General features: G+C 36.6%; 1 protein-coding gene across 1 annotated transcript in view; it reads left to right on the top strand.

Annotated features, from left to right (window-relative positions):
• Window positions 1-6,587, top strand: part of Musk (muscle associated receptor tyrosine kinase) — a 100,351-nt gene extending 93,764 nt beyond the window's left edge. The window contains exons 14-15 of the mRNA XM_078047941.1: window positions 500-648; window positions 5,213-6,587. Of these exons, the coding sequence (XP_077904067.1) occupies window positions 500-648; window positions 5,213-5,895 (832 nt within the window). The 3' untranslated portion in view covers window positions 5,896-6,587. The remainder of the gene's footprint in view (window positions 1-499; window positions 649-5,212) is intronic.
• Window positions 6,588-17,966: the final 11,379 nt, after the last annotated feature.

Raw genomic sequence — 17,966 nt, forward strand, 5'->3', positions numbered from 1 at the left:
CTGGGTTTAATCCTAGTACCCCTGCCAAAAAAAAAAAAAAAAAAACTTTTTTACATAAAGATACATCTTGACCTATATTGGTAGCAGCCGTGGTGTCAAGATTACATGAGTGGTGAAAATCTCACACAAATACTTGTTGGGAACCAAAAATAAACAAGCCACACATTATATGAGGGATAGAAAGATAAATAAGTCACGATCCCTACCTTCAAGGAATTTAGATTCTGGCCAGAGATTAAGGCATTAGAGCACAATGATAGTTCATTAGGTCTTTGCACTTTAGAATTCCAGTAATTGATAAATAATGCATTTCTCAACCTTAATCTATGCTGAAAACAGCCCCAGTGAGTTTTATTAATTGGGAGACAAGGAGTTTGAAGTACAACTGATTCTGTGGCTCTGGGAAAGATGAAGTAATGTGGGGATGTCTAGGGCCATAAGGTGGGTACACATAATCTTCCTGTTCCTTGGTTTCTTTATCAATAAATTTATCTCTCAGGGCTCCTGGCCTACTTCCCTACGAACCTTTCACTATGGTGGCAGTAAAGATGCTCAAAGAAGAAGCCTCAGCGGATATGCAGGCAGACTTTCAGAGGGAGGCCGCTCTCATGGCAGAATTCGACAACCCCAACATCGTGAAACTCTTAGGTATGAAAATATATGAAGGAATTTATTTCATCAGAAAACAGGATTTCCAAGTTTTTCTTCTCTTACATTTCACTTATTTATACTTTTCCCTTTACTTCCCGATGTCTGTGTTCCTTCCCAAGGTCAGCCTCTTCACCTAGGTCCCAACATTTTTTCTGCTTCAACCCTGGAGGATGTTCCATGCTTTCTGAATTCATTATGTTTAATTTCATCAAATCAAATTTCCTCCATCTTTGCTGCCATCTTCCTATTTCTATAAAATGTTTTAAATGTCCCTACATAATCTTTCATTGACAATGCTTCTCCACCACAGAATTTATTAATATCAAAAGAGTCTCTATATTTTACGTTTTATTTTGTTTCTTCTTTTTCTTCTCTAACAAGAGTGCCACAAGAACAGTAATTTAAATTCTTTTTACTCATTGTAGTGTTCCTATTTATTTTTGGATTCATAAATGCAACAAACCCTTAACAAATATTTGGTTTGTATAATCACAGAGCAGTGAACAAAACTTGCAAATATTCCTGCTCTCACAGAGCTTATATTCATTTTGAGAAAGACAGATAATAAAAATAAACACATAAAAATATGGTATGGTGAAATATTATAGCCAAAGACTTTTTATAAATCAAGGTAGAAGAGAACTCTTTGGACTGTAAGGTAAACTATTTGAATACTTTGGTAAAAATGTGACGTTTATAGAAAGACCTAGTGGAGGTAAGGGAGTAGCAATGTGGATAGCATGGGAAAGAGCGTCCCTAGAAGAATGATAAGATTTGCAAAATTCCCCATGACAAGAGCGTGTCTCCTGTGCTTGGAGAATAGCAAGGAGAGGCTTGAAGCAGAATGAGCAAGAAAGAGTTATCAAGGACAAGACCTAAGAGGTGAAGTCATGGGAACAGTCGAAAGATTCTGTTAGACCTTATTAAAAACTGACTTTTACTCTAAATAAAATGGGAAGTAAAGGAAGCCTTTGAGCCAAGAAGTGACAAGACGTGACATGACTGGCATTTGTCCAGAACTTCTCCGGCTGCTTTATGGAACATAGTCTGAAAGGAGGCAATAAAAGCAAGGAGACAGTAAACAGGTATTTCAGTAACAGAAAGAAAAGCTGGGTGGTGTGCCCCCAGGGAGTGGAAGAGAGGAGCCTGAGAAGTGATGGGGCTCTTTGTGTAATTCAGAGGGCACCAAATAACATTCTGACAGGCCAAATGGGAGCTGTGCAACAAAGGAAAGACTCAAGGAGAGTGGGTGTCAGCTTCGCAGCTGAGAGAATCAAGGGGCCACTGACTGAGCTGGGTAAGACCAGGAAGAGCAGGTGTCTCCACTGGAAAGAGAGTGAGAATTCATTTTAAGAGATGCTTCCCACTTTTTTCAGGTTTCCTTAGTAGAAAGCGGGAGTTCTTTTTAAAACTTTTTTTTTTTTTTTTGAGATGCTCACGCAACATCCAGATAAAACTAAGCAGGCAGGTGGATGTGGAGGTCTCAGGTTCAGAAAAGATGTCTTGGTTGAAGGTATAAATCAGAAATCATGAGGGCATATAAGTATTTAAAGTCACCTAAGGAGTGGGAAAAGAAGTCAGCAAAAGAAAAGAGGTCCAAGGACTCAGCCCTGTGGCACTGCAACATTTAGAGTGGGGAAAATGATAAGAACAGTAAAACAGACTGAAAAGGAGCAACCAATAGAAAAGGGACCAGGGGGAGGGAGGAGGAGAAGGAAAGGGGAAATACTGGGTAGTGACAGTGGCCAAATTATATTGTTATATTGTGTGCATGTACAAAATATGTAACAACAAACTCCACCATTATGTGCAACTATTACCTACCAAAAAAATGTGGAGGTGGAGGGAGGTGTGTTCTAGGCTCCATAGGAAGGATTTCAAAAAGTTGAAAGTGAGCAGGTTACATGCAGTGAGAGAAGGACTGTAAAATGACGCTGGGGGCAACATAGAGTTTCCTCCCCCTTCGTCCTGTTCAAGGGCTCTTCTTTCCCCCACCTACTGCCACCCGCAACTCCAAGATTCAATATGCCCAAAGATTCTGTCCTTGCCTGTCTCACTCTACACAATTCCTCCAAACCACTCTTCGTGGGCAGATAACTTCAGGTATCAATTGTCTATTTTTTGCTCCATGTTTATGACCACTTCAAATCCAGCTTTTACAAAACCATGCCTAAGAATGCATTTTAAATTAGATGGTTTATCTCTGAGTCTCAGTCAAACATGGTGACCTTGAACAATCAGGAATTGCTGATGATCAGTGAGGAGAGCTGAGTTCCTCTTACCACATGGTCCTGAGAGAACCAACATCTATCAGGCATAGAAAATAGGGCACTAGATTTTGAAAGAGGTACTGACAAAAGATAAATACAGTTTGCTCCTTGAATTTTGTGTAACTGAATAGCCTTTGGAAATAATATGCAATGAGCACCAAAGCAAGATATTTTCTTGTTGCAGAATAGTGTTTTACTGTTCCTTAAAAATGTTGACTCTGCATTTATATATAAGTAGTTACAATTTTACAACATCTAGAATTCCTGGGATTGATTCAAAGACAAACTATGTGCAATTTGCAAATTTGTGATTATTGTGGTGGCATGTTTAAACATCACTACTAAGAGTTTTCCCTCATTTTTATTGCCCAACAAGAACTCAGACTTATATTACCATTTGCTAAATGCCATATTCAAATTCCACATCAACAGCCTATAAACACAGGGTCTGCTTTTACTTAAGTGTACATAAGCAGTAATCATTCATGCATGTGGTTCCACCAGCCTCACAGTTTCTTAGAAGTTAATACCATCTAAATGAGATAACAATGGTAAAAGGAGAATTGGAAAAATCTATAACATTTACCTTCAATGAAAGAAAGTTGCTTTGTTACACACATGTAGACTATCAGGCACTCATTGAACATGTTTTTTTTTTTAATTGATTCGGTTTTATTGAAATCCTAGTAAATAATGGTTTTGTAGTCATAAATTGGAGATGGGTATAAATGCAAGGCTATGCTGAATTTTTCAAAAGTAAGAGACATTAGAAATTATAGACTCTTACCCAATATTCTAGTTGAGGAAATAGCACGATAATACAAGGTGATTTGATTTGTTGAAGATGTCACATTAGTATTGAAAGACATGGGTTGGAATAGGCATGATGTTTTCTTACACCCATTCACCTCTCCATCTTTAAATCCATTCACCCAGCAGCTTATATTGAAAGGCCACAGGGAGCCAGGCCTGAAGTTACAAAAGTGAAAACAATCCTTCTCTTAAGAGTTTGATTCTACTTTGAAGTCCCAACTAAGAATGGGGTTGGAGTTATCACAATATATAAAACATTTTGAACTCTTAAATATATACATATTTTTTTCACATGCATAATTATAAATTACATATAATATACATGAATATATAATTGTTTATAACCATCACAAAGTAGAAATTTTCTATATAATATTTTCTGCATGAAGAAGTAAAACATTTCATTAAATAACCTCAGTTCCAGAAGATTTCTTTTTCTCAGAAAATTATGCTGTCATTATTTTTTCCCCAAATAAGAATTCTTTTAAAATCAATTCAACTGGCGTTAACAGTGGTAACACCAGTTGATGAGGTAGGTAAATCCCTGTTGACTAAAGATGACCTTATAGAAGAAATTTTCAATTAGATCCAGTTGACATTGCTTAATTTTCTCAAATATGCTGATTTCTATAGCCCCTAGAATTAAAAAATAACTCCAAAATAAATAAATAAAGATAACATTATTTCTTATGTCTCTTTTTAAAAAAATAAGCTTCTAATTTTGGCCTGAAAAAATAATAAATCTAGCAATCTATTTTTATGGTGATGTGAAATTACGCCCATCTGATCTAATATTCCAAGTTCTCCGGCTTCCTTCTCAAATATAGCAGTCCTAAGATCTGCAAATGTCCTCCTGGCATTAACTCTAAAACTCTATTTATGCCTAAATTTCAAAATATTTTACTATAGCTTTCTAAATACTTGGTCGAGGATATCTTGGATCATTTTTGTTATTCTTTCCAAACTTGATACATCTTCCTCATTATAATTCTTCAGAGAAGTAAACAGAAACCCAGCAATTACGTCACATACTGAGAGCAAACATCCACTCATGAACTCACTCGCCAAACATGGAGCACCTGGTTAGCCAGACACGTTGGGGGACATGGGGAATCTAAAGAGGAATAAGACATAGTCTCTCCTGGCCAAGTGCTAAAATATTGGGGAAAAATCTCAAATGAACAATTCTTGAAAAAATGGGAAGGTAGGTACTATGTTGAAAGATATTAGAAGCAAAATCTGAGACTAGAGGTCAGAAGCTGAGGCCCCCCTAAGAAGGATAACAAAGAAGTTGAATCTTCAAAGGTAAATAGGAGATGTTTAAACAAAGGAGGAGGGCCAAGGTTTGACCATAATGCTGTCAACAAAGAAAAAAAAAATAGGGCCCATATTTTCCGATCTGGTCATTTGCTTTTGGAGTGCTTTTTCCATTGTGTGATTCTGGAAACCAGCTAACTGAGTGTGCTACTTGGTTGCAGGTGTGTGTGCTATTGGGAAGCCTATGTGCCTGCTCTTTGAATACATGGCCTACGGTGACCTCAACGAGTTCCTCCGCAGCATGTCCCCTCACACTGTCTGCAGCCTCAGTCACAGTGACCTGTCCACGAGGGCTCAGGTCTCCAGTCCAGGACCCCCACCCCTCTCCTGCACTGAGCAGCTTTGCATTGCCCGGCAGGTAGCAGCCGGCATGGCTTACCTCTCCGAGCGCAAGTTTGTCCACCGGGATTTAGCCACCAGGAACTGCCTGGTAGGTGAGAACATGGTGGTGAAAATCGCAGATTTTGGCCTCTCCAGGAACATCTACTCAGCAGACTACTACAAAGCTAATGAGAACGATGCTATCCCTATCCGTTGGATGCCACCAGAGTCCATTTTCTACAACCGCTACACCACAGAGTCAGATGTGTGGGCCTACGGTGTGGTCCTCTGGGAGATCTTCTCCTATGGCCTGCAGCCCTACTATGGGATGGCCCACGAGGAGGTCATCTACTATGTGCGGGATGGCCACATCCTCTCCTGCCCTGAGAACTGCCCCCTGGAGCTGTACAATCTCATGCGTCTGTGTTGGAGCAAGCTGCCTGCAGACAGGCCCAGTTTCCCCAGCATCCACCGAATTCTGGAACGCATGTGTGAGAGGGCAGAGGGAACAGTGGGAGTGTAAGGCTGAAGGTTCTCAGATGAAATGCTGCAGTCTCTGTCAGACTCAGTGAGCCAGAGGAATGCTACAGCAGAGGCCCACCAGGCCCAGACGGGAAAGGGTAACAGTAGACATCCCTTGCCTCTTGTTTCCCAGAGGGGGGGAAAATGACAGCACAGAACCCCTAGATGGACAGAACCATTGGAATTGATGATTGGAAACATAGGCTAGGAAATGTGTCAGATAACAGGAGAGAGCTCCTCTTCCTCATGGGAAAAGTTTGTGTCACACGTTGTACAGCAAAGAGTATCATCGAATTCAGTTCCTGAGTTAGCTGGCAGCAGAGGAAGACTCTATTGTATTAAATTTTATAGGACGTGGGATTCAGAGCTTCATTTTTGATAGAGTTGATTCCTGTCCATTGTAATAGTAGTGTGATTTCACGTGATACATCAGGTCAAGTTCAGAAATTGAAAAAGCAGGAGAAACCACTTTTTTTTTTTTACCTTCAAAAGACAGGCTCTAGGTTTTGGTTGAATTTCTTTTTTTGCACTTAATGCATAGTTTTATATTTGTCTGTATTCTAGAGTTGTGCTTCTACTTTATTGTCAGAGAGTTTCTAAGGAATAAAATGACAAACCAGCAAGGCTCTATTCTTACTGTTATTCTTAGTTCCTTTTTCTATCTTGGCTCCTCTAGTGCTAAGATTTTCCTTAGTGTGCATTTGTCATGAATATATAATCTGCTTATTTTATTTCTACATATTTTTTTCCTGAAAAAAAAATGGCAATTTATCACTCTTCTTTTTTCTTTGAAAACTTAATTACTTCGCTTTAACCTTTATCTTCTTCCTCTTTCTGAGCCTCTCTGTACTTTTTTGGTTATTTATCTGCTTTTTTTCTCCTTTATTTCATACATACAATAAGCACCTAGAAGAAATAATAATATTAAAAACACATATTTTATATATACTGGTACATACACATCTTTAAAAAATTATTATCTATTTCTTCTATTTGTGCCTTTGAAGTCACACATTTCAAACTTTGTTTCCACTATCTATTAAATCTCTCAAACCATGATGTATGATATGGGGTGTTACAATATGTTCTTGTGGCTCCAAGTTATTTCAAAACTGATGTTTTTGTGCATTCTTCTTATAGAAACCAATTCAACTGTTCATAGCATAGAGTTACTTCCTATGTTTATGCACAGCATATTCACCTATCTTGCTGTATGTTATTTTGTTTTTTTAACAAAAACTTCTGGAACTTAGATTTCTGATGCTTCTCAGTGGAGCCCCACATAATATATATTTATCTAAGTCCAACAAAAAATGTAAGAGTTTATTTCTGAGACAGCATGAACACCAGTTCTCCTAAAATAAGCAAATAGGGTACAGAAAAGAGCAGTCTGCTCCATACCTGCTTGCTTTATTTCAAACTAATTGGTAGTTTGGGAAAGGAAGAAATGATCTGAATTTTTTTTTATATTCATTTTTTTTAGTTGTAGTTGGACACAATGCCTTTATTTTATTTATTTTTATGTGGTGCAGTGGAGATATCCATGGTGTATTTTAAATTGTTCACATATGGGTCGTGTATACTTGGCAAATTTCAGAGTTGTCTTTGTGTTTGCTCGGATGATAAAGGTTTATTGTAGTGTCAGGGAAGTCAGGCCACTAGAAAAAGCTAAATTCCAGAAAAGCAGGGCAAGGCAGTCATTCAGAGCAGCTACCACAAAGCTTGGCTCCAGGTATCCCACTGCCTTTCAGAACCAGGTTTCCACAGCCCCAGGCCTGTTCTGCCACTGTGAGCTGTTCTCTGCTCCCTCCTCTCTTCCTGAATCCCTGCTCTTTCTGCCTGTCTCTTCCTCTTGGCTTCTACAGCCTCATGGATTCTCTATCTTTGGGGTTTTCAAGATTCCAAGGCAAAAGAATCATAGAAATATAGGTAAGTACAGAGGTGAGCAAGCAAGCAAATATTATAAAAGTCACTCAATTTTATTAAATATTTAAAGCAACTGAAAACTAATAGTTAGGTCTCCCATTTACCCCAATATAGTAATAGTACTAATAAAAATTATCATATCAGCTAGTGTATATTGAGAGCTTACCATGTATACTCTAAGGCCTTCAAATACACTAATTTAAACGTCATAACATCCCTGTGATGTAGGCACTATCTTTAGACCCATTTTTTTAGATGAAGAAGGGGGCACAGAGACAGTTTGTAACTGGAACAGAGCAATAGAGCCCAGTGCATCATCCAAAAAGGACAAGTGCTCACCCACCACGTGGCCATGCTTCCATAGGTTTGAGAGGAAATAGCTGAACTTAGGTGACTTTAGGGGTGACTTCTAATCTGCAGGTTGTTCGAAAGTCCATGCTCTACCTTTCATTTTATTCATTCCCTATCCAAGTCTTTGTAATGACCAGCCCCCCCAAAAGTATTTCAGCATTGCAAATTTAAATTAATCAAGACGTCCAATAGATGAAATAGTTATGGTTTTTTTTTCTGAATTCTCATTGCATTTTCAAGTTAAGATCCTTGGTCTATGTCCATAGTGCTCATACTAATGTTCTGTATGGCAGGAATGTTGGGTAGAATGTGGTAGAATCATCATATAAATTCAAAAACGGAGATGAGAGAAAGGCACAGAACTACTGTTACCAAGTGCCAGGACAGACATCAGTAAGGCATCCACAAATGTTTTAAGATGGTCTAGTATCATGCCGGGCACAGAGGCACACGCCCATAATCCCAGAGGCAGGAGGATTGCGATTTCAAAGATAGCCTCAGTAAAGGCGAAGTGCGCTAAGCAACTCAGTGAACCTTGACTCTAAATAAAATACAAAATAGGGCTGGGGATGTGGCTTAGTGGTCGAGTGCCCCTGAGTTCAATTCTCAGTACCGCCCCCGCCCCCGCAAATGATCTAATATCAAATGTGGCAAGAGTATAAATTTTTAAAAAAAGAGTATAAATCATTTGGTACATGACATCAAAAATACATCCTCCAGTATTAAAATGGAACAGAAAAAGAACAATTTCATTTCACTTTCCAGTGTATTATGAACCTGTCCCATAACATTAAATTTTATTTAAAAAATCCCATTTAATCTTTGAGTACTAGTCCATTTTGAGGCTAGACCATAATTTAATCAGTATATTTGAACACACAATATATTTCCAATTTTCACTGTTATGAAAAATATTGTAATGCTCATCCATATTTATGCATGTCCGTAACTATATCTCTATAGAAATTCCGAGAAAGGAAATGTCCAGGCCACATAGCGAGCACTATATTATACTTTCATTATGCCTTGTTATGCTCTCTAGAAATATTGTTTTCATTTCTAATTATACAAGAGAGCTCAGAGCCCTAAACATTGGCTGCCATAGAGAATTAATACTCTCTTTTTTACAAATCTTTTGTCTATTTGGGCATAAATAAAGAGGATCTCATTTTAATTTTAGCTTTCAAATTACTAGTGGGGTTTCCTTATTCTCAGGTCATTTGTAGTGTTTATTCTGGTAATTACCTATAACCCATTTTTTGGTACTCATTTTCTAATTCAAATGTAAAACTACTTTTATAAAAAAGCATATTACCCTTTTGGTATATACAGAAGAGAGAAAATATATACATTTTTACCTTAAATAATATTTGCTTTTATCTTGTAAAAGCAATAATTGTTTATCTTGGAAAAATATTCGATAGTATTAGAATAAGAATATATTATGCATAATAATAATAATCAACCATAATAAAAATGAAAAAACACCATCTGATGGTTATTAACATTAGCATCATGATAAATAGTCTTATAGACTTTTTAAGGTAGGTAGATAGGTAGGTAGGTAACTAAATAGATAATTTTAAACAAAAACAAAACTTATTGTTTCAAGCTTTGTATTTATCACTTAATGTATCTTAAACATACTCTATACCCATAAATGTTATGCATTTTTAGTGGTTGAATGTTATTCTATTTTATAGATTTATCATAATTTATGTAACTATTATTTATATTTTTGCATATTTGGTAATTTATATTTTTCACTTATAAATGTAACATTTCAATAATTAATCTTGTTGCTAAATTTCTAGATTAATGGGTATATATACTTTTAATGCTTTTTAATAAATTGGAAATTACTTTTCTTATTTTATCAATGTATAGATCTTCTATCCAGATAAGAGGTCCCAATTCTTTCAACCTCACCAATGTCAAGTATATTAGCATTTTAATCATTGTCAATGCAATAGCTTAAATTTTTGTATTTAGTAATTTACTTTTCTTTAAATACTGATGATGTTGAACACTTTTAAATGTTTTGAGGACAAGTGATTTGTCATTTGTCTCCTACTGTATTTTTCTGTTCAGTATATCTTTTTCTTGTTGCTTTGTAAAAGTACTTCATATACTAAGGAGTTAAATTTTGCTCTACATGTTTAAACCACATTTATCATGTTAAAATGTATAAACTGGATGTCCCTTTGTCTTTTACTCTGTTTTTATTAACCAGGAATTTTGAGTCTATTTAGATGATAATGCTGAATTTTCAGTCTATTTAGATGATAATGCTTTCTTCCCTAACCGATATGTTTACATGCACAATTGTATGAGTTGATTTCCTAAAATTGAGATATCCTTGTATTCCTGCAATATACTATCTTTGCGTGTTTCACATCAATCTTATATTTAACTACCAAATCTGACTTATTAACACTTATTTGTGCCAATATTTGCAAGTTCATAAAATTAAAAGTTTATCATTTTCTTCTCTATTAGCCTTACTTTAGCATCATGATAGTTTTCATAAACTTGGGAGTTTCCATGTAATTGTGGTTAGTGCTATAGTTTGGGTATAATTTCATTATGTCCCTCAAAGTGTTGGAAGCTTGGTCTCCAGTGTGGCAGTGTTGAAAAGTAGCAGAACCTTTAAGAAGTGCGGTCCAGAGGCAGGTATTAGGGTCATTGTGGCATCACCCTCGGAAAACAATAGGGATCGTCTCTTGGAGTGAGTTACTTCTCTTACAATGAGGTTGTTATAAAGCAAGACCACCCCCATCCGTTTCGCCCCTTCTGCAGAGCCAATTCCCTTTTTGTTTCTCTAACATATTATGATACAACCAGGGAGCCATAGCCAAAGTACTCAGCCTCGGGTATGTGATTATGGCAAAAGAAATAGACTATAGCTCTGTAGTATAATTTGATATCAGGAATTATGAAGACACGAGCATTGTTCAATATCGTTTTCGCTAATCCGGGTCTTTTATTCTTCCATATGGATTTTAAAACTGTTTTTTTTCTAGTTCTGTGAAGAATAACATTGATATTTTGATGGGGATTGGGTTGAATCTGTATACCACTTTTGGTAATATGGCCACTTTTACAATGTTAATGCTACCTATTCACAGAATATCTTTCAATTTTCTGAGGTTCTCTTCAATTTCTTTCTTCAGTGTTCTATAATTTTCATTAGAGAGGTCTTTCACCTCCTTGGTTAGATTTTTTCCCAAGTTTTGTTGTTATTGTTGCTATTGTTTGAAGCAATCGTGAATGGAGTTATTTTTTCTTTCTTTCTCAGCAGATTCATTATTGTAGTACAGGAAAGCTATTGTTTTTTTGTATATTGATCTTGTATCTTGCTACATTTCAAATTTATTTATCATTTCTAGAAGTCTTCTGGTGATGTTTTTTGGGATATTCTGAATATAGGATCATATCATCAGCACACAGATAATTTGACTTCTTATTTTTCTGTTTATGTACCTTTAATTTCTTTCTCTTATCTTATTGCTCTGGCCAGAGTTTCAAGAACTATATTAAATAGGAGTGGATAGAGTAGACATCCTTGTCTTGTTTCTGATTTCAGAGGAAATGTTTTCAGTTTTTCTCCATTCACTATGATGTTGGCTTTGGCTTTGTTATACATAGCACTTATGATTTCTAGGCAAGAGCTATAGTAATGAAAATAGGATGGAAATGGCATAAAAACAGACATGAAAATCAATGGAATAGAATAGAAGCACAGACAAATCTATGTAGAGTCATCTGATCCCTGACAAAGTTGCCAAAGTATACTTTGGAGGAAAAAGAGCCTCTTTAACAATTTTTGCTGGGAAAACTGGATACTCCCATGTAGAAGAATGAACTAGATCCCTCTATCTCATTCTGCACAAAAAAAATAAAGTATATCAAAGACCTAGGAATTAGACCAGAAACACTGTAACTTGTAGAAGAAAACATAGGACCAACACTCCAAGATATTAGCACAGGCACAAACATACTCCTAAAGCTCAAGAAATAAAGCCAAAAATCAGTAAGTGGGATGGCCTTAAATTTTTTGCACAGTAAAAGAGACAATTAAAGCATGAATAGACAGCCTACAGAGTGGTAGAAAAATCTTTGCTAACTATTCTTCCAATAGGAGCTCAATATCTGGGATACATAAAAAAGTCAACACCAAAATAAATAAATAAATAAATAAATAACTCAATCAATAAATTGGCAAATGATCTAAACAAACATTTCTCAAAAAAAAAGAAATGCAAATATTTGAAAACAATGTTCAACATCCTTAGGAATCAAAGAAATGCAAATCAAAACCACACTGAAATTTCATCTCACTTCAATTAGAATGGCAATTATCAAGAATATAAATAATAAAGGACAGCCCCACCCATCCCTGTGGAGCCCAGGCCCAGGCCCAGGACTGCCCACCAGGCCAAGGACCATGCCCGCACGGGACAGGACTGCATCTTCAACGGGCAGCCCAAAGCCATTCTTTGACTTGCCCTTTCAACTCCATATCTAAAAGTAGTTGCCACCATCTTGGGACACCTCCAGTGCCAACTCAGGTTACCCCTGCTGCTGCCACCACTATCTTTAGTTGGGGCAGCTTCTATCTTGAGACACTGGCCAGTGGCGGAAAGCCCAAATCAAGGTACTTACAGGTTTGACGCTACCCGCCACCAAATCTGGACATGGTGACTTCTAACTAGGGACAACAGCCAGGAGCTGGAAGACCATCACCGAGGTTCCTACAGGCTTGGGTACACCAGAGATATCCCTGCTAGATGTACTAACAGCCATCACTTTGTTGCAGAAGCAGGGGAGAGCCTTGCACCAGGCCAACATTATTCTAAATGGAGAAAAATTGGAAGCATTCCCTCTAAGAACAAGACTAGGATGCCCTCTTTCACCACTCATATTCAACACAGTCCTAGAAACTCTAGCCAGAGCAATTAGATAAATGAAAGAAATTAAAGGGATATGAATAGGAAAAGAACTCAAACTATCACTATTGCCAATGACATGATTCTATACTTAGAGAATCCAAAAAACTCCACCAGAAAACTTGCAGAATTAATAAATGAATTAATAAATGAATTAATAAATGAATTTAACAAAGTAGCAGGATATAAAATTAACACCCATAAATCAAATGCATTTCTATATATCAGTGATCAGAAAGAGAAATTAGGAAAACTACCCCATTTACAATATCCTCAAAAAAAAAAAAACAACATAAAATAACTTGGGAATCAAAACCAAAGAGGTGAAATACCTATACAATGAAAACTACAGAACACTAAAGAAAGACATCAAAGAAGATCTTAGAAGATGGAAAAATTTCCCATGTTTTTGCATAGGAAGAAATAATATTGTCAAAATGGCCGTACAACCAAAAGCATCATACAGACTTAATGCAATTCCAATTAAAATCCCAGCAACATTCTTTATAGAAATAGCAAAACAATCATGAAATTCATTTGGAAAAAACAGGAGACCCAGAATAGCCAAAGCAATCCTCAGCAAGAAAAGTAAAGCAGGAGGCAGCATCACAATACCAGACCTTAAACTAAACTACAGAGCTCTAGTAACAAAAGAGTATGGTATTGGCACCAAAATATATATGTAGACCAATGGTACAGAATAGAAGACACAGAGACAGACCCACATAAAGACAGTTATCTCATACTAGACAAAGGTGCCCCAAAAATACATTAGCTAAAAGATAGTCTCTTCAACAAATGGTACTAAGAAAACTAGAAGTCTATGTGCAACAAAATGAGATTAAACCACTATCCCTCACCATGCACAAAGCTCAACTCAAAGTAGATTGAGGACCTAAGAATTAGATCAGAGACCCTGCACCTAATAGAACAAAAAGTAGGCCCAAATCTTCATCATGTCAGATTTAAGAGTCTTAACAAGACTCTTAAAATGCAAGTAAAATCAAGAATCAATAAATGGGATGGATTCAAACTAAAAAGCTTCTTCTCAGTAATGGAAACAATCAATAACATGAAGAGAGTGCCCACAGAGTGGGAGAACATCTTTACTGCACGCACATCAGGTAGAGCATTAATCTCCATAAAGAACTCAAAAAAGTTAAGACACACACATACACACACACACACACACACACACACACACACACACACACAAAATAGCCCAATGAATAAGTGGGCTAAGGAACTGAACAGACAATTCTCAGAAGAAGATATATAATTGGTGAACAAAATATGAAAAAATGTTCAACATCTCTAGTAATTAGAAAAATGCAAATCAAAACTACTATAACATTTCATCTCACTCCAGTCAGAATGGCAATTATCAAGAATACAAGCAATAATAAGTGTTGGCAAGGATGTGGAGAAAAAGGTACACCCATACATTGTTGGTGGCACTGCAAATTTTTGCCACCACTATGGAAAGCAGTATGGAGATTCCTTAGAGAACTTGGAATGGAACCACCATTTGACCCAGATATCCCACTCCTCAGTATATACACAAAGAACTTAAAATCAGCATACTATAGTGACACAGCCACATCAATGTTCATAGCAGCTCAATTCACAGTAGTTAAGCTGTGGAACCAACCTCGATGCCCTTCAACAGATGAACAGATAAAGAACTGTGGCATATTACATAATGGAATATTACTCAGCATTAAAAGAGAATTAAAAAATGACATTTTCAAATAAATGGATGGAATTGGAGAATATCATGCTAAGAGAAGAAAACCAATCCCAAAAAGACAAAGGCTGAATGTTCTCTCTGGTAAGTGGATGCTGATCCATAAGGGGGTAGGCATGGGGAGAATGGAGGAACTTTGTTGGGGCAAAGGGGAGGGAGAGAAGAGGAGGCAGCATGGAGGTAGGAAAGGTGGTGGAATGAGATGAACATCATTACCCTAGGTGCATGTATGACTGCACATGTGGTGCAACTCTACATGGTGTGCAACCAGAGAAATGAAAAGTTCTGCTCCATTTGTGTACAATGAATTGAAATGCATTCTACTATCATGTGTAACTAATTATAACAAATTTAAAAAATAACAAAACATTGATGGAGTCAAAAAAGAAAGAAAGAATACATATAAATAATAAATCCCAGTAAGGATGTCATGGGGAAATATATGCTCATATATTGTTGGTGGGACTGAAAATTAGTACAACCACTTTGCAAAGCAGTATGAAGATTCTTCAAAAGACTAGGACTAGACCCATCATTTGACCCATTTATCCCATTCCTTGGTATTTATCCAAAAGAACTAAAATCAGGATACTATAGTGATACATGCATACCAATGTTGATAGAAGCACAATTCACAATAGCCAAATTATGGAACCAGCCTAGGTATTCCTCCATAATGAATGGATAAAGAAAATATGATATATATATATATATACAGTGGAATATTACTCAGGAATAACGAAGAACAAAATTGTTTCATTTGCTGTTAGATAGATGGATCTGGAGAATATTATACAAAGTAAAACAAGCCAGACTTAGAAAGTCAAGGGTCTAATGTTTTCTCTCATATGCAGAAACTAGAGAGAAATAAGGAATTTTTTTAAATAAACTGGATCTTATGAAAACAGAAAGGAGAACAGTGTAAGAGAGGAAGAGGATTAGTGTGGAGGGAGGAGGAATGGGAATAAAAAGAAACTGCAGAATGAAATTGACCAGATTATTATATGTGCATATATGAATATATTACAATGAATTCCACTCCACTATTATATATAATTCTAATGCACCAATTAAACACTAAATTAATAGTAGGAAGATCAACATAATAGAGGGAGGGGATTGGTGAGAGGAAAGAATGAAGGGAAATGGGTAGAACTAGGATTGAAATGGAGCGAATCATGTTATATGCATGTATGAATATGTCAAAATGAACTCACAATTATGTAAAACTACAATGCAGTAATAAAGACATACATTTAAAAATAGATTAATATGGTTAGTTTATTTTAAAATAATTGTATTTGTTTATAAAATTAATTCATACACAGGTTTTTTTAAAAGACTCCTAAGAAGGATACAAATTAAACAAAAGATCCCCTCTTCCCATGCATCTCTAGCCCATGCCTATGTACTGACCACTTTGCACACTTTGTTTTAGTTAGGTTGGTGATTACTGCTGCAATTAACAAATGTGCTTGCATCTCTCTTCGTGAATTGATCAATTCAAAAAGGTATAAAATATCTCCTTTCATAAAACACGGGCAGTTTAGAGCACTTTTACTCAAACCCTTCTCCACTTCCTGAGATGTCAGTTAACTTCTCTGTATCAATTGCATTGTTTATCATGACTCTCACAAATCTACTTAAACAAGGCTTACTCATTGATTGTGGGTTCTGTAAGATAAATTTAGAGTTTCCATGTTTCCCTCCACCACTTCTCCCTCTAATCCCAATGTCGGTCATCTATGTAGCTATTTGTCTGCTGACAGGATCTGTGACATTTGCATTTTGTTCTTTAACCAAATCAAGATTTGGATGCTTTGACTATAGGTTAATTCTAAACATGAAAAAAAAAATCAAAACAAGATGTCTACAATGATATGATCATGTAAATACCTTGAACAATGGTATTCCACCAAGGATCCTTCTCAGGCAGATACTCCAAGTTATTCAGAAATCAGTTCATGGTACTCAAGCTATCAGAGAAGCCCCCTGGTCCACCTGTTCTGTATGCAGTCTTCTAGCTGACCATCCTGATTGACAACCCCTGCTGTCTGTATCTGCCGGCTCAGAGCCTTTATACATGTAAAATCACTTCTCACCTCCATGGACCCCTGGCTTATGTGCACTGCAGGCAGCAGCTCACTATTTCCTGCGACCTGCCTTATCAATGTATAAGAAAATTAAGATATTTTCTGCTTTCAAAATACTTGTCAAGCTGATGGTGCTTAGATTGCTTTCAGAGTGTACATAGATGGACTCTTATTCATGTATGTTCACTGTTGTCTCAATGAAATACTTAGTTTCAGCTCACCATCTTGATCCAGAAGCTTCTCTGGAATTACCTATTCACTCACAGTTAATCTCTAGTCTTCATTTGTCTTTAATCTTCTTGTTTGGATCCTTCTTTTTGTCCTCTTTCTCTCAGATTATTAATGTTGGAACGTCCCACATTCCTTGGGCAACGTCTCTCTTCTATCTATACTCACCCTCAGTGGTCTCATCTGGTATAAATCACCTGTATGCTGAAATTTTTATCTTTATCTCAAATCTCTCTCCCCAATATCCTACTCACATGTTTAACTCCTTATTGTGAGTGAGAGCTTTAAATTTTCTCTCCAGTTCGAGTGCCCATTGCAATAACTGGGTACTGCTGTTTTAGGTACTTATTCTCAAGAGGGTAGATCGTGCCTCTTTTAACAGCTTCCAGTAACTTCACCTGTTTTATTACCGTTGAAAGAAATTCCTCCCCTCCTGCAAATGGGCTGCATTTACCTACTCACGATTTCCAGCCCTGATCTGGATATTTCCTTTTTAACATGGTCTGTGTGTCACTTTTTTGAGCACTTGGGAGAACACAATACTATGCTCATTCCACCATTTTAATGGAAGTGTTCTTTATCAAGACAAAGATTTGCCTTGTCCATATAGATTAAAATCTTTATATCAAGAGCATTTCATGTTGCCATTCTTTTACTTGTTTCAGATCTAAATAGCATGGTCACTATTTATCTAAATAGCATGCACTTACAGACCTTTTACTTTGGTATAGATCACCACAGAAACCAAGCATATGTACACAGCTTTTGGTACTGAATC

The sequence above is a fragment of the Ictidomys tridecemlineatus genome, chromosome 4 (assembly GCF_052094955.1).
Source record: "Ictidomys tridecemlineatus isolate mIctTri1 chromosome 4, mIctTri1.hap1, whole genome shotgun sequence".
Taxonomy (NCBI): domain Eukaryota; kingdom Metazoa; phylum Chordata; class Mammalia; order Rodentia; family Sciuridae; genus Ictidomys; species Ictidomys tridecemlineatus.